The sequence below is a fragment of the Myxocyprinus asiaticus genome, chromosome 25 (assembly GCF_019703515.2).
Source record: "Myxocyprinus asiaticus isolate MX2 ecotype Aquarium Trade chromosome 25, UBuf_Myxa_2, whole genome shotgun sequence".
NCBI classification, from domain to species: Eukaryota; Metazoa; Chordata; class Actinopteri; order Cypriniformes; family Catostomidae; genus Myxocyprinus; species Myxocyprinus asiaticus.
The window spans coordinates 19,106,938-19,134,120 of NC_059368.1; the positions used below are offsets into that span (position 1 = coordinate 19,106,938).

A 27,183-nucleotide genomic window follows, 5' to 3' on the forward strand; every position below is an offset into this window, starting at 1 on the left:
GACATCCACCCTTGCTCTCTGTGGCACATTAATGTGAGTGTGAGTCAAATCTTTTCAATGAATAGGATGATCCAGTTCTCAAAACCAGTCTGAACGATTAAAAAAAAATCTCGTTTTGTGTTCCGTGAATGAAAGAAAATCATAGTTTTGTGGAACGACATAACGGTTATTAAAAAATGACAGAATTATCATATATGGGTGAACTATACCTTTAAGCTTGATATTAAGTTGCTCTTCCCCTTCATTTTTGATTGTTCTTCCTGTCTTCAGTGTAATGTGCTTACATGCCCGTTTATCTGTGTTTGTGTGTATCTCTTTCGCTCTCTCTCTGCCTCTCTCAGGATGTCTCCAGGTTCTGAGAGCTATGCCCTGAGCTCCTCTCTCATGTTGGGCCGCTCGCCGCACAACCGCAGCTCCCCCAGTAACCTCTCCTGCTCCAGTGACACGGGCTCAGGCGGCTCAGCTCACTGGAGGCAGAAGTCCATGCCTGAGGGGTGAGGCTCTACAAAACAGTGTTTTACATCCTCTTACTGTCTACCTCCTCTGCGTCACTTTTATCACCCAGTCAACTCACCGCTTTATTCGCTCAAGCTATCTCAGAGCTTTTAAATGTGAATAGTTCACCTAAAAATTAAAAGGTAGTAATTTACTGATCCTTGTGTCATTCCAACCTGTATGACTTTCTTCAGTGGAACCCAAAAGATTGAATATCCTTGTCGCTTTTTTCCAGATAATGAAAATGAATGAAGACTGTAGCTCTCAAGCTCCAAAATGACAAAAATCACCATAAAAGTGGTCCATTTAACAAGTTCGAAAGCATCGATCGCTATTTATTTTTTTAACTGCATGGAAAAAATGGCCAGTAAATTCTTTGAAATTTCCTCCTTTTATGTTCCACAAAAAAAAAAAGTAGTACAGGTTTGAAATGACATGAGGGCTAGTAAATGAATTTACATTCTGACTTGAACTATTCCTTTAATGACATTATGGCTACACCATCAACTGCAAATTGATACATATGATTCACAGTGTCTGTATGTTTACATTTGCATTATAGATTTGTGCACAACAGGCACTCTCCTCTACCAGCAGAGCGGCAAATGGTGGCAGAAGGTGGGAGCAGCGGCAAGTCGACCCACAGCTGGACCAGAGTGGAGGACAGCTCTGACAGACCACCATCAGGTCAGACCATACTCCATCAGTGATTAATTATTAAAGGAAAGGGAAATAAATGGAAGGTGTCAGGGAGTGAGGGGAGGAGCAGATCAACGAAGAAGCACTGGAACAGAGGAATTAACGAATGAGCTAAACAAGACTTTTAACTGAAAGAAAGCTTGAAAACAGTGGATAACAGTGGATTGTGTGTAAAAAAAAAAAAAAAAAAAAAAAAAAGTATTCCTGACATCATTCATAAACCCTCTCAAGATATAATAATGAAATTGTACATGAATGAACTTTACCATCACCTCTAGCCAATTCTGTATTCAATTTAATTTCATGCTGAAATGCTTTTGTCAAATCTTATCAGTGGTGCTAATATATTTTTTTGTTTCATATTAATGTTATATATAGACTTGCAGTGAAAGAGGGAACTCAAGCTATATGGTGGTGGACTTTTTTTGACTTGAGTCAGAAAGCAACACCCTTGCAACCTCCCAGAACACCCTAGCAACCACATAGCAATGTCCTGGGAACATTGTAGCACCGTCACAAGCACATGGCACTCTTATTTAAAAAAAACAAAAAAACAATTAGCTTCTAATATTTCCTCTGATTTGCTTTGATTAAAAACAAGATGGAAATTAAGCTCTTTTCAACCACAGGAATGTCAATTCTTATCACTCTCAGTTTGGGAAACATTACTTTTCATAATGGACTTGCTAGCATAAAAACCTATTGCAAACTTCTACTTGGGGCACTTGTTGCCATCCAAGTAGGCTACGGTGTTTCTATCCCATATTTCCACCTGGCCTTGACAGCTTCCTTTTTTTTTGGGGCCACACTTGTTTTTGACAGCAGCTCAGCTTGGCCTTCTCACCCTTCTAACAGGCACAGCTGTTCATGCGATCCTTTCCTCCCCCTGAATACTTCTCTCTTGTATAACTGTGGTCAACCTAAGACAGTTCGATGGATCAGCCTTTGAAAGTAAACTGTGTCCAGTGAAAGGCAGAGAACATAAACAGTGTTTCTGAACAGCAGGCTGTGTATGGGTTCAAACGAAGACCGAAATACCTCCTCTTTCCTGCTGGTAAGGTTGTGTAAGCAGGGCTTTGTGTGCCGCTAGCACCCCCCTCCTCTTCTCGCACTCTGCAAGGTCCAAGTATGCTGTGGCTCACAGCCACCACCTTTCTGCGTATTTTTCTTGTTGCTTCTCTTCTTTGCTCCCTTCCTCTGCTTCTCCACATGTCTCCTGTGCTTGAAAGGAATATTCCCGATGTAGAGCTGCATAGTTTGACCTGCAGTCTTAGGAGCCATTCACCTTAACTAATGTTTTTCAATGCGAATATGCGCTGACAAATTTTGACTGTTAATTTTTCTTCAGCACCTTGCACAGCACTTCGTTCCATTCGTAGCACTGTGTCTAGGTTTTTTAGTGCAAGAACACGTTTGTTGTGAATGGCCCCTTATGCTGCTTTCACTTTCTAATACAGTTCGAAAACCTAGTGAGCTGCCTTGCTGCCTACAAAGCCATCTGCCTTCTAAAGCCCCGTACACATGCAGCGACTATCGCTTGAAGTTGCTAGTCTCTGTTCTATAATGCCGCTTGTGGGCGTTTGTACTGCTGTCGCTCTAACGTTATTGGTGGACCGCACGTCTGCCCGTATTTCTTAAAAGATATATTGCCAGAAAAACTAAGATATGATTCTAGTATATCAAGGAATTCGTTTTCTAGTTGCTAAAAAATTTAAATTCTGCAGGGGAGAGTGTTTTCATATGAACTGCAGCAGTGGTCATTGCATCATATCATTTAAGGAATGTTCCAGGTTCAATACAAGTTCAGCTCAATCGAAAGCATTTGTAGCAAAATATTGATTACCACAAAAAATTATTTCGACTCGCCCCTCCTTTTCTTAAAAAAGCAAAAATCTGGGTGAGGCACTTACAATGGAAATGAATGGGGGCCAATTTTTAAATGTTAAAATACTCACTGTTTCAAAAGTTTAGCCACAAGATGTAAACTGTGTGTGTTAACATGAGTTTAGTGTGATAAAATCACTTACAAACCTTTTCTGTGTGAAGTTAGTCAATTTTACATCTTTGTTTCCATGACGATGTAATGCCAACAAAACCTAAAATCCTAAATTGACTGTAAAAAATTACAATTTAAACAACTTTATAGCTCAAATAATACACGCGTTTTAATAGAAGAATTAATGCAAGTGCTTTTATAAAATTATAAGCCTCACATTTCTGCTTTTAAACCCTCCAAAAATTGGCCCCCTCTTCCATTGTAAGTGCCTCACTCTAACCCTGATTTTTGCTTTTTTTTTTTAAAGAAAAGGAGGGATGAGTCGAAATTAATCTTTGTGGTCATCAACATTATGCCACAAATGCTGTTGATTGCGCTTAACTTGTATTGAACCCGAAACATTCCTTTAACAAGCTGAATAATCTATCAATGTATGAATCGAACTCAGACTGTCAACATTTAGTTTTTCCACACATCATTTTTATTTTATCCATGTATGTGGTTACAGATAGATCATACAGAACAATGTCTTGTCTTGCCTTCACACGACTCCATTACCTCAAAATAGACGGGGGACATGAGCTCGACTGACGTTGTCTTCTCTCCTGTTTGTTGTCGCTGCCAAAAGTCACTTCTCATTTGCATAAAGTTAAACTTTTCTTAACTTTCTGAAGTTCCTGGACACGGCCACATCTAGTTGTCAGAGGTCGCTGTCGCTCATGTCACCAGAAGTCACCAGCTCTTCTTGAAAATGAATGAGATCAGATCGGGGCTTATGGCAGCATCCTGATGGTGATTTGGAATGGTCTGCATAGGGAGCAACTCTGCACAGCACACAAATAGAGCTCCTTATGCAAAGCGCACTGAAGACTCAACTTAATTGTTTTGTTTTTTATACACAAGAGGAACAACGTGATACTTTAATGAAGATAAATATACATGGCACACACATTTTGGGTAAAATAGTCGTTTTTAATTATTTTGAAGTATTGAACAGACGTACAATGTACAGTTGAAGTCAGACGTTTACATACACCTTAGCCAAATACATTTAAACTCAGTTTTTCACAATTCCTGACATTTAATCGTAGAAAATATTCCCTGTCTTACAATGTGAAATGCCGCGCTACTATTATTTAAGAATAATAGTAGAGAGAATGATTTATTTCAGCTTTTATTTCTTTCATCACATTCCCAGTGGGTCAGAAGTTTTCATACACTTTGTTAGTATTTGGTAGCATTGCCTTTAACTTGTTTAACTTGGGTCAAATATTTTGGGTAGCCTTCCACAAGCTTCTCACAATAAGTTGCTGGAATTTTGGCACATTCCTCCAGACAGAACTGGTGTAACTGAGTCAGGTTTGTAGGCCTCCTTGCCTACAAACATGACTCAGGTTTCTAGCAGATTGAGGTCAGGGCTTTGTGGTGGCCACTCCAATACCTTGACTTTGTTGTCCTTAAGCCATTTTGCCACAACTTTGGAGATATGCTTGGGGTCATTGTCCATTTGGAAGACCCATTTGCGGCCAAGCTTTAACTTCCTGGCTGATGTCTTGAGATGTTGCTTCAATATATCCACATAATTTTCCTTCCTCATGATGCCATCTATTGTGTGAAGTGCACCAGTCCCACCTGCAGCAAAGCACCCCCACAACATGATGCTGCCACCCCCATGCTTCATGGTTGGCATGGTGTTTTTCAGTTTTCAAGCCTCACCCTTTTTCCACCAAACATAATGATGATCATTATGGCCAAACAGTTAATTTTTTGTTTCATCAGACTAGAGAACATTTCTCCAGAAAGTAAGATCTTTGTCCCCATGTGCACTTGCAAACTGTAGTCTGGCTTTTTTATGGTGGTTTTGGAGCAGTGGCTTCTACCTTGCTGAGCGGCCTTTCAGGTTATGTCGATATAGGACTCGTTTTACGGTGGATATAGATACTTGTCTACCTGTTTCCTCCAGTATCTTCACAAGGTCCTTTGCTGTTGTTCTTGAATTGATTTTCACTTTTCGCACCAAATTACGTTCATCTCTAGGAGACAGAATGCGTCTCCTTCCTGAGCGGTATGATGGCTGCGTGGTCCCATGGTGTTTATACTTGCATACTATTGTTTGTACAGATGAATGTGGTACCTTCAGGCATTTGGAAATTGCTCCCAAGGATGAACTAGACTTGTGGAGGTCCACAATTTTTTTTCTGAGGTTTTGGCTGATTTTTTTTTATTTTCCCATGATGTCAAGCAAAGAGGCACTGAGTTTGAAGGTAGGCCTTGAAATACATCTACAGGTACACCTCCAATTGACTCCAATTAGCCTGTCAAAAGCTAATTGGCTAATTGCCTAAAGGCTTGACATAATTTTCTAGAATTTTCCAAGCTGCTTAAAGGCACAGTTAACTTAGGGGCCGTTTACACGACAACGTTTTCAACTAAAAACGGAAAACTTTTTATGCGTTTTGGCTGTTCGTTTACACGATAACAGTGTTTTGGGGCCTGAAAACGCAAACTTTTGAAAACGGGTTTCAAAGTGCAAGTTTTTGAAAAGGATGCCGTTATCGTCTCCGTGTGAACATACAAAAAAGCGATTTTGTGAAAACGATGACGTCGTGTGCACGCGTATTACATATTATATAAAGAATGACGGATTGATAGGCATCAATTTGAGATGTATAATTATCAATATGAATACTGGTGTTTGTGCAAATAACAGTAATCAACAATTTATTCATTTGGAGTGTTCTGTATGGAGTGTGAACTTTGTACAGTAGTCAAAACCTGCAATTTGAAAATCTTGAAATTAATGTATGGATTCAGATGGGAAAAATGTATTTGCATTTTAAATGTTATTTATTTATTTACTTTTATTTGATGTACCTTTACCCTGCAATTCATTCACCCACCGCTTATGTATATAGCCTATAGACAGAGATGTGATGCCATGTACATTATTCAGTGATATGCTTAGAATATGAAAACATGAGGCAGTGAAAATGCATGTTAGATCTAGTGTACACAAGACCTCTCTCTCCGTCAGAAGATATCCATATATCAGAGTTCTGTCTGATATCCAAAACCAGTCAACATCAACAGCTTATGTTAGCTTACTCTCCTACCAGTCCAAGAGTCAGCAGGGGGAATACAGAAGAAGGCAAGAGACGAAGTGACGGTAAAAATGAGCAGAGTTTATTGAATATTCTTGAGAGTTCAGTCTATAGGCATGCACGCGAGTACTTCAAAACAACGTGCGAGACATTCAAAACTACAGTGGCGGACTACAGGACAGTGTTTGTGCTGCTCAAGATTTTGAGTTTGACGCTTCTCCAGCAAAGAAATTGTAGTAATAAAGCAACCTCATCGTCCGTCCAGACATACAGTGCATCCGGAAAGTATTCACAGCGCTTCACTTTTTCCACATTTTGTTATGTTACAGCCTTATTCCAAAATGGATTAAATTCATTATTTCCCTCAAAATTCTACAAACAATACCCCATAATGACAACGCGAAAGAAGTTTGTTTGAAATCTTTGAAAATGTATAAAAATAAAAATAAAAATAAAAAATCACATGTACATAAGAATTCACAGCCTTTGCCATGACACTCAATATTGAACTCAGGTGCATCCTGTTTCCACTGATCATCCTTGAGATGTTTCTACAACTTGATTGGAGTCCACCTGTGGTAAATTCAGTTGATTGGACATGATTTGGAAAGGCACACACCTGTCTATATAAGGTCCCACAGTTAACAGTGCATGTCAGAGCACAAACCAAGCCATGAAGTCCAAGGAATTGTCTGTAGACCTCCGAGACAGGATTGTATCGAGGCACAGATCTGGGAAAGGGTACAGAAAAATGTCTGCAGCATTGAAGGTCCCAGTGAGCACAGTGGCCTCCATCATCCGTAAATGGAAGAAGTTTGGAACCACCAGGACTCTTCCTAGAGCTGGCCGCCTGGCCAAACTGAGCGATCGGGGGAGAAGGGCCTTAGTCAGGGAGGTGACCAAGAACCCGATGGTCACTCTGATAGAGCTCCAGCATTTCTCTGTGGAGAGAAGAGAACCTTCCAGAAGAACAACCATCTCTGCAGCACTCCACCAATCAGGCCTGTATGGTAGAGTGGCTAGATGGAAGCCACTCCTCAGTAAAAGGCACATGACAGCCTGCCTGGTGTTTGCCAAAAGGCACCTGAAGGACTCTCAGACCATGAGAAACAAAGATTGAACTCTTAGGCTTGAATGGCAAGCATCATGTCTGGAGGAAACCAGGCACCGCTCATCACCTGGCCAATACCATCCCTACAGTGAAGCATGGTGGTGGCAGCATCATGCTGTGGGGATGTTTTTCAGCGGCAGGAGCTGGGAGACTAGTCAGGATCGAGGGAATGATGAATGCAGCAATATACAGAGACATCCTTGATGAAAACCTGCTCCAGAGCGCTTTGGGCCTCAGACTGGGGCGAAGGTTCATCTTCCAACAGGACAACGACCCTAAGCACACAGCCAAGATAACAAAGGAGTGGCTCCCGGACAACTCTATGAATGTCCTTGAGTGGCCTAGCCAGAGCCCAGACTTGAAACCGATTGAACATCTCTGGAGAGATCTGAAAATGGCTGTGCACCGACGCTCCCCATCCAACCTGATGGAGCTTGAGAGGTCCTGCAAAGAAGAATGGGAGAAACTGCCCAAAAATAGGTGTGCCAAGCTTGTAGCATCATACTCAAAAAGACTTGAGGTTGTAATTGGTGCCAATGGTGCTTCAACAAAGTATTGAGTAAAGGCTGTGAATACTTATGTTCATGTGATGTTTCGTTTTTTATTTTTAATAAATTTGCAAAGATTTCAAACAAACTCCTTTCACGTTGTCATTATGGGGTATTGTTTGTAGAATTTTGAGGAAAATAATGAATTTAATCCATTTTGGAATAAGGCTGTAACATAACAAAATGTGGAAAAAGTGAAGCGCTGTGAATACTTTCCGGATGCACTGTAATTGCTCGATGCTTTCGCCATCTTCATTGATTGTATTTACCGCTCTGTGGAAGAATGCTTATGTGCACAGGTGCGTAGTGTTTCTTTACAAAGTGACATCACCAACTACTGGCCTGGCATGCATAATACAGCGTTTTTAGTTGTTTTCGCGGATCTGTGTGAACGGGGATCATTTTGACAACGTTGTCGTCTGTACGCGAAACTTTTAAAAAATGCAAAGGAAAAAACGTTTCCATTTTTTAGTACATCGTTGTCGTGTAAACGTACCCTTAGTGTATGTAAACTTCTGACCCACTGGAATTGTGATATAGTCGGTTAACAGAGAAACAATCTGTCTGTAAACAATTGTTGGAAAAATTACTTGTGTCATGCACAAAGTAGGTGTCCTAAACGACTTGCCAAAACTATAGTTTGCTAATATGAAATCTGTGGAATGGTTAAAAAATTAGTTTTAATGACTTGAACCTAAGTGTATGTAAACTTCTAACTTCAACTGTATATTTGTCAGTATAGTATTTATTATCAAAATCTCTCTGGATTCATCTGTCATTTTGTTTGTTTGTTTGGGGGTTTTTTTGTGTTTTTTTTTACTGAGCTCGTCGCAATATATTCTGTGATTGCCTTTTCTGCAAAGGATACATGTGATGCTGCTGAAAAATGTGACTAAAATTAGCTTATCTTAGGAGGCTCCACAATGTAGTTGCTTAGGTTTATTTTGTAGCCTTTGTGTTGGCGGTGTGCCTATGATGCCTCCGCAGGCAGCTCACAAAGGTTTTGGAACAGAACATGCATGTGTGCACTTTCTTTCTCTATTTCTTTCCTCCTTTCCTCCCCTACTTTCTTTCTCTTCTTTCTTTTGCATATTTCTTATTACCCATCTCACCATATTCAGCTTCTCTGTCTCTTGTGCTTGAGTGGCCCACCTCTGCACTCTCTTTGACTCCTCCACATGACTTTCTCTCTTTCTCTCTCTCTCTCTCTGAGTCTCAGACAATAATAACAGGGTCCAACCCACACAAAACACATTTGAGCAGTTCAGCGTTTGACCTACACTGTAAATGTTACCACATTCCTAGAATGTAACTCCTCTCTCATGATTGCAGTCGTTTTGTTAGGAGCATGAGAGGTCAGTCACCAAATGCTGACCTGTGTCGGTTCTGTCATCAGGGTGGCTTTGAGCAAAGTCGCCTCCAATGGGTTTTTATTTAAAAAGATAACTTACTATGAAATTTTGGACCTCAAAAACAAAGTTCTTTTCCACCATTTAGAAATTATGAACACAAAAAGACCTGAACTTCACAAAGAAATGTGTTCCTGTAGTTCTGGTAGAGCATGGCATTAGCAACGCCAGGGGCCATGGGTTCTGATTCCCAGGGAACACAACCTGATTTAATGTCTGGCAAATGCATACATTTAAATGTAAAATAAATATTCCTAAACAAATGTGCATTTGACTCCACTTTGTTTAGCTGAAGAAAGGTAGAGGCAGGAAGTGCAGTGTCAAGAGAGGAAGGAAAGCCCTCTCACAAAGCTTGAAAGGAATTGCCCCACTCTGACAGCAATGTTGCTGTGGCTCACACATGTATAAACCAGGAAATGGCCCTTTTTTTAGCCCAATAGCTCCCCTAGTTTGAAAAACTGCTATTTTGTTGTCTTTTGGTCTAAATCTTGGGTCTGTTTGAACTGTGACACTCAACAGTGTCTGAAAAAATTTTCAAGTCCAAGGATTTTCTGACATGACACTTCTTGCTCTCTCCCCCTATTTCTCCCTCCCTCTGTTTCTCTCCTGACGTCTTTGTGCCTTAATTGCTTGTGCCATCTATTTTTGTTATGTTGGCCATTATATAACACCCTACAATTACACAATACTTTCATTTACTCTCAATATCCTGTAATGAAAGAAATTCATTGACACAGTCAATTTTGGTCAAATCAGATTTCGTAGGAATCAAATTGTCTGTGACTTCTTTCAAATGGGAGACTATTTCAGAAGAAAAATATATATTGTCAGTATCAGCCCATAGGCTTAAGAGTGTGTGTGAAAGAGTACTTTTGGTTATGCTTATGACTGTTTCCTCCCTGGTGTTGTGCCCTCATTTTCAGTACTCAACAGTGTTTTTGCCTGTTAAGTACTGTCCTTTTTTCTAATGCACTTATCATATTATTCTATCTTCTGTAGATGCTCCGGTCACTAAGTCTAGCTCCTCCTACTCAGGCGGCCCACGCATCCAGAGGCAGGAGCAGGTCATTCACCTTTCCCCCAAGAAGGGCAGCCAGGTGAGGATCTCAATTGCTGCATATAGCCACTTTTTCATCTTAATGAAGCCCCATAAAACCTTTTCATTCAAGGAGCTTTAAGTGGCAACTCTAGTGAGCATTGCCATACAATGTCAAAAGTATACAAATTTGTTAACACTAAACTAATGCATCAGATAGAATACCTTAACCACTATTTCTTTGATTACCCATAAGAAGCAGATGGCTGTTATATGATGGTTAAATAGTGAGCTCTTACTATTGCTCATATGTAGGATTTAACGCGCCCTGTGCTGCTTGTGCTATGAACATGAATATAATTCAAATCATGTGGCTTGTTGAACCAATGTGCTATTACTTTTCTCAGCAATAAGGCTTATGATTTTTGTCTTCCGGACAATAAAAATGGGCAGAAAAATCCCATAGACTTTGAATGGAAAGCGGGAACTAGCCCTTATCTAGGGACCAGAATATCATGGAGACTTGAGGGAGGACTTTCGGCCAGTAAGCAACCCCCCAGGACACCCTAGCAACCAAATAGCAACATGCTAATAACCATTCAGAATACCTTAGCCTGCATAGTAATGCCCTTGCAACCACCCAAAACACACTATCATTGGTGTTTGCAAGAGCCACTTTTTCTTCCAAAAATGTTTTTATTATAAATAAATAAATATTATTATATATATATATATATATATATATATATATATATATATACATACACATACACACACACGCACACACAAACCGATCAGCCACAACATTAAAACCACCTGCCTAATATTTGTAGGTCCCCCTCGTGCCGCCAAAACAGCGTCAACCCGCATCTCAGAATAGCATTCTGAGATGCTATTCTTCTCACCACAATTTTACAGAGCAGTTATCTGAGTTACCGTAGACTTTGTCAGTTCAAACCAGTCTGGCCATTTTCGGTTGACCCCTCTCATTAACAAGACATTTCCTTCCACAGAACTGCCGCTCACTGGATGGTTTTTGTTTTGGCACCATTCAGAGTAAATTCTAGAGACTGTTGTGTGTGAAAATCCTAGGAGATCAGCAGTTACAGAAATGCTCAAACCAGCCCATCTGGCACCATCAATCATCCATGTGATTATCTAATCAGCCAATCGTGTGTCAGCAGTGCAGTGCATAAAATCATGCAGATACGGGTCAGGAGCTTCAGTTAATGTTCACATCAACCATCAGAATGGGGAAAAATGGATCAGTGATTTGTACCGTGGCATGATTGTTGGTGCCAGCTGGGCTGGCTTGAGTATTTAAGTAACTGCTGATCTCCTGGGATTTTCACGCACAACAGTCTCTAGAATTTACTCCGAATGGTGCCAAAAACAAAAAACATCCAGTGAGCAGCAGTTTTGTGGACGGAAATGCCTTGTTGATGAGAGAGGTCAACAGAGAATGGCCAGACTGGTTTGAACTGACAAAGTCTACAGTAACTCAGATAACCACTCTGTTTAATTGTGGTGAGAAGAATAGCATCTCAGAATGCTATTCTGAGATGTGGGTTGCCGCTGTTTTGGCGGCACGAGGGGGACCTACACAATAATTAGGCAGGTGGTTTTGATGTAATGGCTGATCAGTGTGTATATACACTACCGGTCAAATGTTTTGAAACACTTACTCATTATTTATTATATTTTTTTTCTTCACATTTTAAGTCATCAAAACTATGGAATAACATAAATGGAACTATGGGAATTATGTTGTGACTAAACAAAATCCAAAATAAATCAAAACTGTGTTATATTTTAGCATCTTTAAAGTTGTCGCCCTTTACCTAGAATTTGCAGACATGTACTCTTGACATTTTCTCAACCAACCTCTTGAGGTATCACCCTGGGATGCTTTTTAAACAGTATTGGAGTTCCCATCTATGCTGGGCACTTATTGGCTGCTTTTCTTTATTATTTGGTCCAAGTCATAAATTAAAAAAAATTGTTTTAATACATTTAAATTTTATAATGAAATAAATTTATATGGTGGCACAATTATATTTTTGTCCACAAAACTAATTTCAAACATTTAAGCATACGCCTTCAGATCAAAAGATTTTTAAGATCATGAGAAACATTTCAGTCAAGTGTTTCAAAACTTTTGACCGGTAGTGTGTGTGTATGTGTGTGTATGTGTGTATGTGTATGTGTATGTGTATGTGTGTGTGTGTGTGTGTGTGTGTATATATATATATATATATATATATATATATATATATATATATATATATATGTATATATATATACACACACTGTATTGTGCAAAAGTTTTAGGCACTTGTGAAAAATGTATATTGAGGATGTCTTCAAAAATAATGCCATAAATAGTTTTTTAAACATAAAAAAGCTAGGTACACCTGGACACAGTTTTTCTTGGTTGTTGGCAGATAGGATGTATCAAGCTTCTTGGAGAATTCACCACAGTTCTTCTATCTATTTAGGCTGTCTCAATTGCTTCTGTCTCTTCATGTAATCCCAGACTGACACAGTGTTCAGTGGGGGGCTTTTTGGGGGCCATGACATCTGTTGCAGGGCTCCCTGTTCTTCTATTCTAATCTTTTCTATTTGCAAAAGTAATGGTTGGGAGTCTAAAATGTGTTTTCCCTATTGACACACTAAAGCTGAAGATATAAATAACCATCTTAAGACATTTTTTTTTTGTGAAACATCTTAAGTGCCTAAATCTTTTGCACAGTACTGTGTATATATATATATATTAACTTTTCAGTGCCCATTTTCTTTCTCTATCAGTCAGAAGGTCCTTACTCTCACTCCAGCAGTAACACACTCTCCAGCACCACGTCCAGTGGGGGTCACAGTGATGACAAGTGGTATGATCTGGGTGGTGGAGGACTGGGAGACCAGCCGGATGCAGAGCCAAATGGTCTAGGTGGTGGTGGATACCTGAAGGGCACTTCAGCAGACAGTGGCATTGATGCCACATCGTACGGCCCCCCTCATGGGAGTCCCAGCTCTCTGCTGGCTGTGGGAGCTCCTGGGCCACCTAGAGAGCGTGCCCCTTCACCCTGGCACAGCCCCACAGAAGGGGGCCGGAGGGTGCTTGAGAGGTCCCCTCCTGCTGCAGAGTCTCCAGTGTCCCCTGCAGATGGGCCGCCTACTACCCGAAGCCCACCAACTCATCTGCTGGTCCGGGATGGCAGTTCCTACAGTCTGAGTGAAATGGCATCCTATTCCAGGTATGCTATCATTCATTATTGCAAACTCCAGGCTCTGTACAGTTTAGTCATTATAAGTGGTGTAGTAGTAGGCAAGCTTCACTATTACTATTTGCTCATATTCAGGTTAGGAGATTTTAAAACCCCTAACCCTAAGGATTACACTTTGGCACATATCTCGTGCCGCACTGTTTGTGCTACGGACATGAATGTAACCTCAAATCATGCTGTTTGAGGAGAGAAGTATTACTTTAAAATTTCAGTCACTGACAACTAAGGCTGTCCGAGGTGATAATAGTTTACAACACAAATGTCAAGTTTGTAGAAATGTCATCTTTGTGTCCATGTTTGTTTAATACATTTTTGAAAAACATTTATAGCACTTTCTACAAATGAATGGACTTAATGACTTTAAAAATGTCAAGCGGTGTAATCAAGTAATTGGTAACAAAATGCTTTCCTTGCACCTTGAATACTCGTGAGTATACACAATCGTTAATTTCAAAAATGTTTTCAAACATATTTTTTATCTATTTATTTATATACAAATGTCATTAATTTTTGAATCATATATATCAAGAAGTTTTCTTAGGGTTGCTCCTTTTGACCGGAACAAAATATGCCTTTTCTGAAAAATGACAAAATATCTGATCTTTTTAAGAAATAATAATGAAAAATTATTCCAAACTACTAATGCCAGCATTTGTTTTGTTTTTTCAAGAATTTCATATTTTAATAAGACTTATTTAGAGTTTTTTTCTGGATACTTATACTACTCTGGATGGTTACTACAAATTTTTTAAGTCTGATAAAAAAATATCAAAATAACTTTGAACTCAGAATTGAAAATATTTTCATCATAGCAGAGGTGTATCCAAGTAATTTTTTTTTTGTGTAAAATTTACTTTTTATGTATTTTTAAATAACTTAATAGATCAGAACAAAAAAATTGAGCATTATGTCATTAACCCATTTACAGTATTTAAAAAAATCCCATAGCTTTACATGGAGATGAACTCTTCTGACTGACCACTTAACAACAACCCAGAACAACCTAGCAGTTCCCTAGCAACCACCCAGAACACTGTAGCAACCGTATACCAACACCCTGGCAACCATCCACAACATCCTAGTATTGTTTTGAAAGTTTTGCATGGGATAGCGCCTCTCACTTTTGTTAAGAAAATGTAAAAATCTAATTAAATGGCTTGTTATAGCTGATAAAAATGTGATTAGTCAATTAAATTCTTGTCATTAAAATCTATAGAGAGGACAGCACTTGATTTACTACATAATTGTTTACAAATACCAGTAAGGATTTCCTACTACTAAGCACTCCAGTGCAAAAAATAGTAAACAGTATGCATGTAAACATGATTTCAGTGTGATAAAATCGCTTACTAACCTTTTCTGCGTAAAGTTATACATAATTTTACAACTTCGTTGCCATGATGACGAAACGCCACACACCCTTAAACGACCGTTAAAATGACAATTTAAACAACTTTACAGCTCAAATAATACATGAGTTTTAACAGAAGAGTTCATATAAGTATTTTTAAAAAGTATAAGCTTCACATTTCTGTCTTTAATCCCTCCAAATACTGGCTCCATTCACTTCCATTGTAAGTGCCTCACTGTAACCCATGTTTTTTTTTTTGTTTTTTTGTTTTTTATTTATTTTTTTTTTTAAAGAAATGAACGAGTTGAAATAAATTTTTGTGGTGAACAACATTATGCCACAAATGCTGTTGATTGAGCTTAACTTGTATTAAACCCGGAATATTCCTTTAATTATATGTAGCCAAAAGTGTGATCCAGAGAGAATGGATGTTCAGTTTGCAGGTTGCCATTATGTGATATAATCAATATGGAAACTTTTCAGCATTGAGTTTCTTGTACTGGTACAATAACATCAAATGTTTCAAAGTTGTGTTCAGGTATATTGTTTTTTACAGGGCATTTATATACAGAGACAGTCTAGACATGTTTTCCTTTTATCTGGCCTTCTCTCAGCACACGCCACTCTGTCAGCCCTGCAGTCCTGAGCTCCAGCCACAGCTCCCCACGAGAAGAGTCTTCCTCAGCCACCTCCTCCTCATCCTCCCAGAGCTCTGTGTCACCTGGCCCCAAGAGTTTCTATCCTCGTCAGGGAGCCACCAGCAAGTACCTGATTGGCTGGAGGAAACCGGGCAGCACCATCAACTCTGTGGACTTTGGGGACACACGCAAGTAAGTGAAGGAGCTCGGCTGTGGCGATGATGGATGGCTGAAGGAGATGTGAAGGGATGATAAAGATATGCATGGAGAGATGTTTGAAAAGATAAGTACAGGAATCAGTCTCAGCAAGTTGAAGGATAATTCATGCCCCAGTTGTAGTCTTGCAGGAAATGACTATTTATATATGTGCCAGTGGGTTTATGACAGTAAACTCTCTTGTAGTCATATTTGGTCCATGGAAACAAAGATTTGGTCTGTCCCTCTACTTCTGCATAACCAAATGAGTAAGCTGCTTGTCAAGAGATTTCAGCTTTTGTTTTTCGCAGTGGCTCTTGCCATTTTTACTTATACATGACTGCCACCCTCTGGAAAGGAAGAGAACAACAGTGTAGTGGATCTCTGTGCATATTTTGTAAATATGGAAATATTATTACTTTAAATTCTGATGTGTTGGAGATATGATTTCTTAATCAAAAATCATTTATTTATGCTTTTTTAATCATTGTTCCAGAAGACCACAGGGTGAAGGGACAGATGGTGGTTTATCTCAGCCCAGGCCTTCTCTCAGAGATCTGCACTCTCCTCAAGCTATGTGCAAGTCCACAGTGGAAAAGGACCTGAAGAAACTCAGTACACCAGACAGTCCCCCATCCAAACAACACAAGGAGAAGGTACATATTCATCTTTGACATTTGTATCGTACTAGGACGTAGACTCCCGCTATCATGAGATACGACATGTGCTACAAGTTAAATGTGTAATATTTGAACCACTAGCATCACCAAATAGAATTGCAAAAATAGTGTTTTCACGAACTTTCACAATCTTCCATTGGTGAACAAACATATACACTCACCGAGCACTTTATTAGGAACACCATGGTCCTAATAATGTGCTTGACATGGTCTTCTGCTGTTGTAGCCCATCCGCCTCAAGGTTCGATGTGTTGTGCATTCGTCTGAGATGCTATTCTGTGCACAACAATTGTACAGAGGGGTTATCTGAGTTACCGTAGCCTTTCTGTCAGCTCAAACCAGTCTGGACATTCTCCATTGACCTCTCTCATCAACAAGGCATTTCCGTCCACAGAACTGCCATTCACTGGACGTTTTTTTGTTTTTGGCACCATTCTGAGTAAACTTAGATAGAGACTGTTATGCGTGAAAATCCCAGGAGATCAGAAGTTACAGAAATGTTCAAACCAGCCCGTCTGGCACAACAATCATGTCACGGTCCAAATCACTGAGATCACATTTTTCCCCCATTCAGATGGTTGATGTGAACATTAACTGACGCTCCTGACCCGTATCTTCATGATTTTATGCATTGCACTGTTGCTGCACAATTAGCTGATTAGATAATCACATGAATATGTAGGTGTACAGTAGGCATTTAACGATACACAAATTTCACTATACGATACGATGCAAAGCCTTACTATACGATACGGTTTGGTTTGATATAGGAAAAAAACAAAAAAAAAAACAGTGCCCACAAATGTTTAGCTCAAAACATATTCAAGGATTCAGCATAAATGTCTTTTACTGTAAATCATAAATCTCACAACAATGTCTGACATTGCAATTCGATGGAAACAAAAAGTAGAGCTCTATAATAAAGTAACATAAACAGCACTGCATTTATTTTTTGATAGTAATGAGGAAAAACTCATATGAACTCACAATTTTCATGTTTTTCTTGAGAAAAATACACATCGTTGTAAAGCAGCTTTATAGAAAATCATGCCTTAATGTCTTAAAGCCCCCAGAGAATAAGCTAAAGTGACTGTAGTAAGGAAAATCTACTTTCAGTGTTATTTAGTAGTGGAAAAATAAAGAAAATAGAGAGAAACCTATCCTCTGGTTTTACTATATATGTACATAATCCAATATTATTTAACAGCTTGAGCAAAAACCGGTTGGCACACGTAATTTTTTTTACTCTCTTCCCCTGGTTTCACATTGCATGTAAACTTTACTGCCGTTATTACCGGCTTATAACGTGTGCAAGTGTTGTACTCATACCTGTTTACATTTCAACATCAAAACCAGAGAATAATCAGGCTCATGTAATCGCGGGTTTCTTACGTTGACAGATTTTTCAATGAGTTTTGTTTTTGTTACTCTTGCTCAATGTCACGCTCCATGTCGGCTTGGATAGGTTCAGCTTTGCTGCTGCTGTGTTTCTGCATCACAAATCCACCGATTTGCCCGGTGTTGTTGGCGAAAATAAAACGACATGTTTAATGTACTGTTGCACCATTGTTTGGCAAATTCGACAAGCTATAACGCTACAATCTACTTGGTGTTTGCCATCGATCTTCTTGACTATGTACTGTAAGTGTGTTGCTCTGTTTTACTGTGAGCGCTCAGCCTCTCCGGGGAGGAGTTTCTGCAGCTCTTGTTGTGCTGCTTGATTTTAATTACACTATAATGTGTTTATGTATCGTATGATACGTGTTATTGTATTGTGGGCGTTGTATCGTACGATACAATAAGATACGATATTTATTTACACCCCTATTGTACAGGTGTTCCTAATAAAGTGCTCAGTGAGTTTATATCCCACCCCAAACTCACACTATTGGTTGAGCCAATGTAGCTGTGTTGGTCAGGTTAGGATTCTCAAACAGAATGATGTTTGATAGTGCCACGAATCCACATTATAGTTGTCCCTGCAAATTAAGCTACGATAGAGTATAACATATTCACTTCACCTTTACATGCAATATAATAATACCTTGAGGTGGTTAGCTCTCAGTTTTTGATTAAGGTTAGCCAGCTGCATCAGTGAAGGCAATAATAGATCCCTTTCTTTTTCTTCCCAGCAGTCATCCTCCTCAGGCCCATCAACTTCAGGGCGGCGTTCTCTACAGCGCACCTTGTCAGATGAGAGTATATATCGGGGTCAACGGCTGCCATCTCTGGGAGATTCCATTCTAGAGCAGGCTCTTGCCAGCGACGTGCTCTTCAGCTGCTCTACCCTTCCGCGATCTCCAACCACCCGTGGCGCCCCATTGCGTAGACCCTCCTACAAAATGGGCATCAAGATGCATGGTGAGAAAGACCATCATGATTGGCTCAGAGCACTGTTACAGGCAGGGTTCCCATGTTCAACCTTGAAGTTGTTTAAATTCTTGAAGGAGTTTAAAAAAAAATTCCAGTCCTGGAAAAGTCTGTAGAAGCCATGGAAGTTTCAATGAATATACACATTATTCTAGTTATACTGTGCTTTAAAATATTTCACTGGCTAAATATCGCTATGTAGAGTTAAACTTGCTTGCAAACCATAGTGTTGTCTCATTTGTGAGCAAATCATTTCTTTTCAATGAATTAGTCAAACTGGTTAACAAATCCATCTGAATGATTCATTTGTGGTTCGATCTCAATTAATGGTTTTTAGAAGTCTTTATTCAGTAATCACAAATGACGGAAATTATCATAAGTGACTGGAAAGGTCATGAAAATGTAAATTAATTTAATTGGCCACAAAGTATGGGAACCCTGTACAGGGTGGGACAGTCTTTAGAAATATCCTGACAATACAAAATATAAAAAAGTCGATAACACAATAGCCTTATATCTATTTTGATATGTTGTGCACAGCAGCTGTTTGTAAATATGCCAGATATTTGCCTGTATGCCAAAACTCACTACTCTTAAGTTATGAGAGAGCATTGCAATGTTTCTCAATTAAATTAAAGTTGATAGTGTTTCTATAAATTATGTTGTGTAAGATCCACACTCCACAAGCTCTAACTGGGCAAAAACACACACAAAGGTACACACACAGACAGACCACCTCATGTTTTCTCATTGGCTATGTGTTAGGTGACTTCTCAGCATCTGACACGTCTCTAGCAGACCTGCATGAGCGACAGAGGCTGCCTCCACCTGAACTGGGTCTCATGCCCCTTCCAGACACGGACACTGACAGCGGCCTGGACTGGACCCACCTCGTGGATGCTGCCAATGCTTTTGAGGGTGAGAGAAGACCACAGCGCAGTGAGCCCATTTCTTTTCTCTCTATCTCTCCTGAGCTGTCACAGCTTTGCACTCCAATCTACCTGTCTATTTCCTTTGGGAGTTTTGTTTTAAAACTGGGTTTTTCTGTTTTGTTGTCTTCCTGACAACAAATTACTAGTCAAGAACATGAGGTGTGTGCTCTTGTGCTTGTGAATTTTAAGGTTTAAGATAATTAAGGATTTTGAGGTTAAAGGTGCACTAAGTAATTGTCCACATTAAAGAAGTTTACACAAAGAAATTAATAGCACTAAAATGATCACATGAGATGAGTCACATGATCACATGAGAAGACTTGCACTTTTTTCAGTGGCCTAGAAAAAGATAACGAAACCCTCTCTAAGGTTACAAGGCAGCAGTTAATGAATAAAAACTTAAAATATCCATGGCAACAACTGTCAGTATAAAGTCCAAGACCAATGGGACGCATAAGTGCTAGTGAAACGTACAACATTAGTTACTTGACCTTTAAGGATTCAAACATTTTTATTTTTATTCAAACATTATTAGTTATAGGTTGTACAGACTAATCGACCAGTTGACTGTAACTAATGTAGTCGACACTGTCAGCCTGAAGACTACCACGTGATTTATTAGCATCGGTAGGAAATAGAGCGGGTGTGGAGAACGGTGGCTGTGCACTCAAATAGCAAAATTTACTGATACTCAAGGATTTAGTATGAGTGACTGCTGTAATATAAAGTGAAATGTCACCTTTGGACAGATGTAAATTATTGGCTTGGAATGTGTGGCTGTGTTCAGCTTAAGGCACTGTTTATCATATGGCAAAAACAGCTTTCAGCACAGTTAAATTAATGCTATGTTTGTCATCACCTACACTCTCTCTCTCTCTCTCTCTCTCTCTCTCTCTCTCTCAACTCCATCACACTTTCTCCCATTCTCCTCTCAGTCCAGAGAGGATATATGTTTAGTTCTCAGGACGTCAGTCAGAGAGGAGAGAGTTCACTCAGTCCTCAACACCTAGACCTTCAGCCAGTGCCCCACTCCAGACTCTCTCCTAGGTACATTCACCTCCATCTAACCGTTCCTGTTGTGGTCAAACCTTTCTTAACATCCCAACAAATGCATATTGGATTCTGTTAATCACTGAATATTGAACACTTTTATTTGGTTTGTTTGTTATGTTGTTGTTTTTTTCACATGGTAATCATTTGTTCTAACCCTAACACTGGTTTTTATTTTAGTGAAGGGCCTACAAGCTACAGTGGAAAGGTTTCTCAGCTGGAGGCTTTGGTGAAGATGTTGCAGGAGGACCTGAAGAAGGTGAGATCTTGATAGTATAATATGTCAGGTATAACTGACCATTAAAATATTAAAAAATTAACACGCACCTGGGATGCTAATGCAGCCACGACAGAGAGCATTAATTTTTAATAACTCAACGGTCCGTTTTACCACTTACACATGTGTGTATATACTGTATAATGTGTTTATCCTAAGACATGTTTCAGGTTCTCAGACCTAAAATGCTCATGTGTAGAACAACACACAATTAAATAATTGCTTTAAACAGCCACAGCAACCATTACTATTTCTGAAAAAGGAAAAAAAAAAAACAATGGCGCAAATGGTGTAGAACCCAAAAATAAAAACCTCAACAAAATTGGAACCACTAAGCTGTGCAGTTAAAAAAAAAATCAGCACCTTGATTTACAGACATTCCAATCAGAATCAAGAATCCAACAATGCCATGGTATTGTATGGCATGTTAATGCAATAAGCCACAAGAAGCAGTGGTAAAATGACTGTATTGCCCAGCCATGAGTGACACAAATGTTACAATTAAAGGAATAGTTCACCCAAAAATGAAAATTTGCTGATAATTTACTCACCCTCAGGCTATCCAAGATGTATCTGAGTTTCTTCATCAAAACAGAATTTAAGACATTTCAGGCCTCCTCCTCTCCAAATGTTCACTTCCGTACATCTCTGTGACGTGCGCTCATGAGAGGGATGACTAAGCTCATTGGTAAGGTCACGCATCATGTGGAGTCAGGAAGCGCGTCATTGTTTACAAGAGAAACTTGTGCTGTTCACAAACCAAAACAGTCCAAAACAATTTCAAAACAATATAAAATAAAATACAATTCCTGACTCCTCCTCCAGGTGACGCGTGACCTTACCAACGATCTTATGTCATCCCTCTCATGAGCGCACATCACAGAGATGTACGGAAGCAAACATTTGTAGTTCAAAAGTATATAAGTATTGTTTTGTTTCTAAAAATAATCAATCGTTTGGGTTCAGAAGAACTTTATTTGTCGACAGGAGTCGTGTGGATTATTTTGATGCACCCTAAATATGCATTTTGGACCATCAAAAAATGGAGTACATTCACTTACATTGTTTAGAGGAGGTGGCCTGAAATGAAATCCTAAAAATCTTAAATTCTGTTTTGATGAAGAAAGAAACTCAGATACATCTTGGATGGCCTGAGGGTGAGTAAATTATCAGCAAATTTTCATTTTTGGGTGAACTAGTCCTTTAATAAGAATTATCAGAATAAACTATTCTTCCATTAAGTTATATAGTTCATAAGTGTAACTGTAGGCTGTTTACGGTTGCCAGGCAATGTTGCACATAGATGTGGAATGTGCAGTCACAGCTGTGTTATTTAGCATTTTATAGCGGCATCATCATAGCATTACATGGATCATCCAATCTAACTTTCAGAACAATCCATTTTATAATAGACTCTTAGAATGTTGCTTTAGATAGAACAGTTCTAGCTGATTTGTCTGGAATAGTTCTTGTTTATCTATTTGGCTCGTGTGTTGTATTTACAACCCTACTAACTCTACTAATTGAGCTCTTGCACTGTTTAATGTGTGTGGTTGTCTCTCGTCTTATTTTTTTACTTCAGGAAAGGGAAGATAAATTGAAACTGCAGGCACAAATTAAGAGGCTTTGGGAGGACAATCAGAGGCTGCAAGAAGAGTCTCAAAGCTCTGCAGCCAAGCTCAAGAAGTTCACAGAATGGGTCTTTAATACCATCGATCTGAACTGAGTCATCTGCAGAAGACAGGGGAAATCAATGGACTTTCTGAGGACCAGACAGACATGGGAGAGACTTACTCACTGCACCATGTGCTACCGGATTGAGAACTATCCACTCAAAATTCAAAAATTTCATTTTCACATTAACATTTCTTCACGAACTGCTAAACATTTTAAACTTTGTTGATGAGGAACCAACATTGACATGACTCAAAGTTGGAGGAGGGCAAAAGAAAAAAAAAATCTATACTTCTAGTTCGCCTCTCCAGATCTCTTGGGACATCATTAGAAGTGCCCACAGGAGTAACTAGTAACTGTCTGTGATGCCAGCCTCTGCCTTCCAGGCTGTTACATTTTTGTCCCTCCTGTGTCCTACTAACAACTGCCAATCTGACATTCTGTTTCAGTCATTTGGACAGTGCTACAGCCCAGCCCCATCCAGACCTTAGACACCTAGTAGAAGAAAAAAAAAAAAAAAAACGAAACCATGACTCAGCTACATGGCCATATTTCAGCGCATCCTCTTCATTTCACCTTGAGCACCAATTTTTGCCATGTTGTGAAATTTTGCAGAGTCATTGTGGTTTTGGAGTTTCTGCTTTTTTTCTTGACTGCTCCGCTATCAAATTTGTAGAAAGCCTGCCCGCATGCTCTGGCAAATCAATCTACAAAACTCCCTGCTCTTCGGATACCATTTGCATTTCAGAAGAAGAAAAAGACAATTTTTCTGAGGTGGCATGAAGTGATCTGCTCACAATAAAGTCAATACTTGTGTTGTGTTGTGGTGTTTCATCTCAACATCAATCAAAGCAATAGCAGGGAGTCTAAATCCTTGGCCTAAAGACCAAGCTCTGCAGGACTAAAAGCAAACCATAATGACTCTGGCAATATTCTGCCTCGATTCCTCTTACGCAAAGCTGTATATCTTAAGTCTGTGGTACGAACGCTGGAGATCCTACAGTCTCCAAGAATGCCGATCTGGAATTTAAGGACAAGTCTTAATTTGAGAACAGTTCCGTTATTTATTTCAGTTGTTATGAGTAAATAAGATTCTCTTTGCGTGCAGTACAACAGACATCTGTGAATACCATTTATTTAGGAAGGGTCTGTTAATTATTTTGTTTTTATATTATTATTTTGTTTTTTATTTTTAGTAGAGTTCAGCCTGAGTTGCAGTACCTTTTGTTGTGCACGTCGTGGTGCCCTAGTCTGCTATTGTTTCTTTAGTGCCATCTAGTGGTGATAAGTGATTGTCTCACTTGATTTCAGCTGTAATCTATTCCAGTTTGTTTACACATTGCCTATACACACCCATGCAAACAGTAGTCTTGGAAACCTTTCATTTAGAGAGTTAACACAATGAAAAGCAGACACACGGGTGTTGGATCCAATATCAGGGATGAGAGGAATTGCCTTTCTGAAAAAAGGGATAAAAAGTCAGACTCTAATGTAAGAAGAGCATGAGGCGCCTTCAAGAATTAAACCGTTAACAGGAGACACAAGTTCCCTTGAAAAATTTAATGGTCTGCATACACACAGAGTAGGTTCTCAGGTGCTGGATGAGTTTTTTCAAGCGGCCATCATTGCGTTATGAGTGTGGAACCAAGAGGAAGATCCAACCAGAGGGATGGTTTAGTTAAGAGCCAGGTTCACTGCTTGGGATCAGTAATATTGAACAGCTTGCCCTGTAATCTCACACCCATTTATTGCACTTTGCTCCTGGTTCTCTCGTCTGAACGTAGTGGCATTCCTGGACCAGAAAAATCATCAAAGACTAAACACTCTGCCCTAGTTCTATCACTGTCCCAGTAATGTATATTGTATAGATCTAAATTTTCCGGTCAGCAGGGCCACTTTATACTGTTCAGCAAGCACTAGCCAATTTCTCAGTATAATGAAGACGGTGTCAATTTCTAGATACTTTATGTATTACGAAGATGATGTGCACAATGGATCCGGAGGTAACTTTGATTTGCGCTTGTGTAGCATGCAGCGATAATCGATTCTGTTCTAGGAATCACTAGAAGTATCTCAGAAACTGCCTCCTGATACCTGTGGAGAATGAAAAACTAAGAATGCCAAACATTTTGACTGCACAACACAGAGAATAACATGCCCAAGTGAATAAGAGATTATTAGTTTCATTTCCGCACTGCAGTTTTCAGTTTTGCTCCTTCAGTACACAGGAGGGTATAAAATGAGTATCAAACTTCCTGACTGCTGAAAATATGACTGCTATTTATTCTCTCATCTCTCACCTCCCCTCTGGTTTGGTATTCCTTTTTCCAGCTTTCTTAATCCTGAATCATTTTTAAAACATAAATGGCTTTGTTCTAAAAAAAAAAAAAAAAAAAAGGTAAAATATTGATGACTATGTTAATGTGAATGTTTCTTTTTTCATTCTCCTCTTTTCTTATTTTGTTCTTAGTTTCCTGATTTAAATTTCTTTGCACTGTTTTTGTTTTGTATACATTTTCTATTGCTATTGGTTTATGGACATGCATAAACATATGGCTCTTGATGTTGTTTCTTGTTATGTATGCAGTTAATTTTAAAAGAGGCAAGGCTGGGATTGTGCTTCCCTCCTTGTATGTCTTTTATATTGTGTCATTAGACGTTACTTCATATATTCTCCCATCTGAACTTTAAAGAATTGTGTTTTATTGAGGAGCATTACAATTATGAAAAGTAATGTTTACATATACTGTTCATCATCTTTGTAAAGTGTAGAGGTTTAAAAAGAGACAATTTCCAGTGATTCCAATATTAAGGTTTCATAAATAAATAATAATAAAAAAACTTGATTTGAGGTGCTGTAATTATTCATGAACTGGTCAAAACAAATGCTGCATGCATGCCACCTCCTCAATGAGGTGTAATCTGCCATTGCTTTCTGAGCCAATAAATTTCTTTAAATGCCATATTTGAATGTCGTTCCACGTCTCCTCGTGTTTATTTCTGTGATCTATGCCCTTGTTTTATATTTTTGCCTTTTCATCATCGTTGTTGTGCTTTTGTGGGAGAGGCTGATTTGTGCAGAGGTAACAGCGAGGATAATTGCACCTTGCAGTAAGTAATCAACAAAGCCTGTCGAAGAGCATGGCTGGATTGCTAAGGGCTCCTCACATCCTCTTGCTGATCTGCCTCTGATTGTGGCATTAACCCTACAATGGCCATACTTCCATCCCATCTCATGTTAGTGTGGTGGTAACTTCCACTGGTATTACGGAATTACTGAATGAAGTCACCTTCATATGCTGAAAAAGACCTTCTCTTTGTGGAAATGCTAATATTGTTCCAACTTGAAAAGCAATGTAAAGGACATCTCTTACCAGTAGCCATCAGTTCTGGCCAGTTGTCTGTGCAGCATTTACTGCCCAAGCTAGTGAAGTCACACAACCTTGCTGGAAAATTTGCTGATATACCAGTGGTCTTTTTAAGTGAGCAAATGTCAATGATGTTATTATCTGCCTCAAACTATTGAAAAAGGATAAATAGAAAACTTGAGTGCATAGACACAGGCTGAAGTGGAATGTCCTCTGCTCTGGAACTTTGGTTGAACAATGCAATGGGGAGTTATAGTGCTCTTGAAATAAACGTAGAACAAGAAGCGGTATCAAAGGGCTTAGAGCTCTTCCCAAGAGTGCTAGCTGTTGTAAATGCTGTCAAAATCCTGCGCAGGTGCCAGCAGACTGGGCTCTCTGATATTATTTGCTCTAATCATGGAGAAGAACCAGGCCAGAGAAGAGCTGTGGCCGAAGCTAGAAGTGTTGCTGTTGTTTTTGAACGTATGGGCACATGTGAGCTCCAGTTTCTGGGTGAAATGTCCAGAGTGGCGCTAAAAGCGAGTTGTATTTTTAGTTGTAAATAATATAACGGAGTGAATATTTGCACTAGGTGTAAATAGCACCTGACACACAGCTCTGCCCTTTGCACTTCTGTAGCCTGGTGCAAACCCCTGGTGGGGGTTAAGAGAAAGGTTTGATCCATATCAAATTAACCATGGTTTCACTATAGTAATATTGTAGAAGCCATATTTTTTGGCAGAAGCCATAGTTTTAATGCAATTAATAATTTTGTTACTACAATATTGTTTAGTAATATGGTGTAAATGGAGTAACAATGTTTATTTTCATGGTTACTATGAATTTACTACAAAATACCGTAGCAATACTATGGTTATTGTAGTAAAGCCATGGTTAATTCTTGTAATGGAAGGTTATGGCTAGGTTTAAGGTTATGGGTTGGTGTAGGATGTCTGTGGGACTCTAAATAAACACAATAAATATGCTGTA

General features: G+C 39.2%; 1 protein-coding gene across 4 annotated transcripts in view; it reads left to right on the plus strand.

Moving 5' to 3' along the window:
• LOC127416457 (signal-induced proliferation-associated 1-like protein 1) overlaps nt 1–25,809 on the plus strand; it is a 140,346-nt gene extending 114,537 nt beyond the window's left edge. Inside the window, exons 11-21 of one of the 4 annotated variants that reach the window (XM_051655833.1) lie at nt 342–494; nt 1,058–1,182; nt 10,359–10,456; nt 13,204–13,649; nt 15,645–15,860; nt 16,360–16,519; nt 18,676–18,904; nt 19,679–19,852; nt 20,781–20,892; nt 21,076–21,154; nt 22,755–25,809. In XM_051655833.1, the coding sequence (XP_051511793.1) occupies nt 342–494; nt 1,058–1,182; nt 10,359–10,456; nt 13,204–13,649; nt 15,645–15,860; nt 16,360–16,519; nt 18,676–18,904; nt 19,679–19,852; nt 20,781–20,892; nt 21,076–21,154; nt 22,755–22,898 (1,936 nt within the window). In that variant the 3' untranslated portion in view covers nt 22,899–25,809. The remainder of the gene's footprint in view (nt 1–341; nt 495–1,057; nt 1,183–10,358; nt 10,457–13,203; nt 13,650–15,644; nt 15,861–16,359; nt 16,520–18,675; nt 18,905–19,678; nt 19,853–20,780; nt 20,893–21,075; nt 21,155–22,754) is intronic. The other 3 variants (XM_051655835.1, XM_051655836.1, XM_051655834.1) reach the window with 3 other exon arrangements.
• Nucleotides 25,810–27,183: the final 1,374 nt, after the last annotated feature.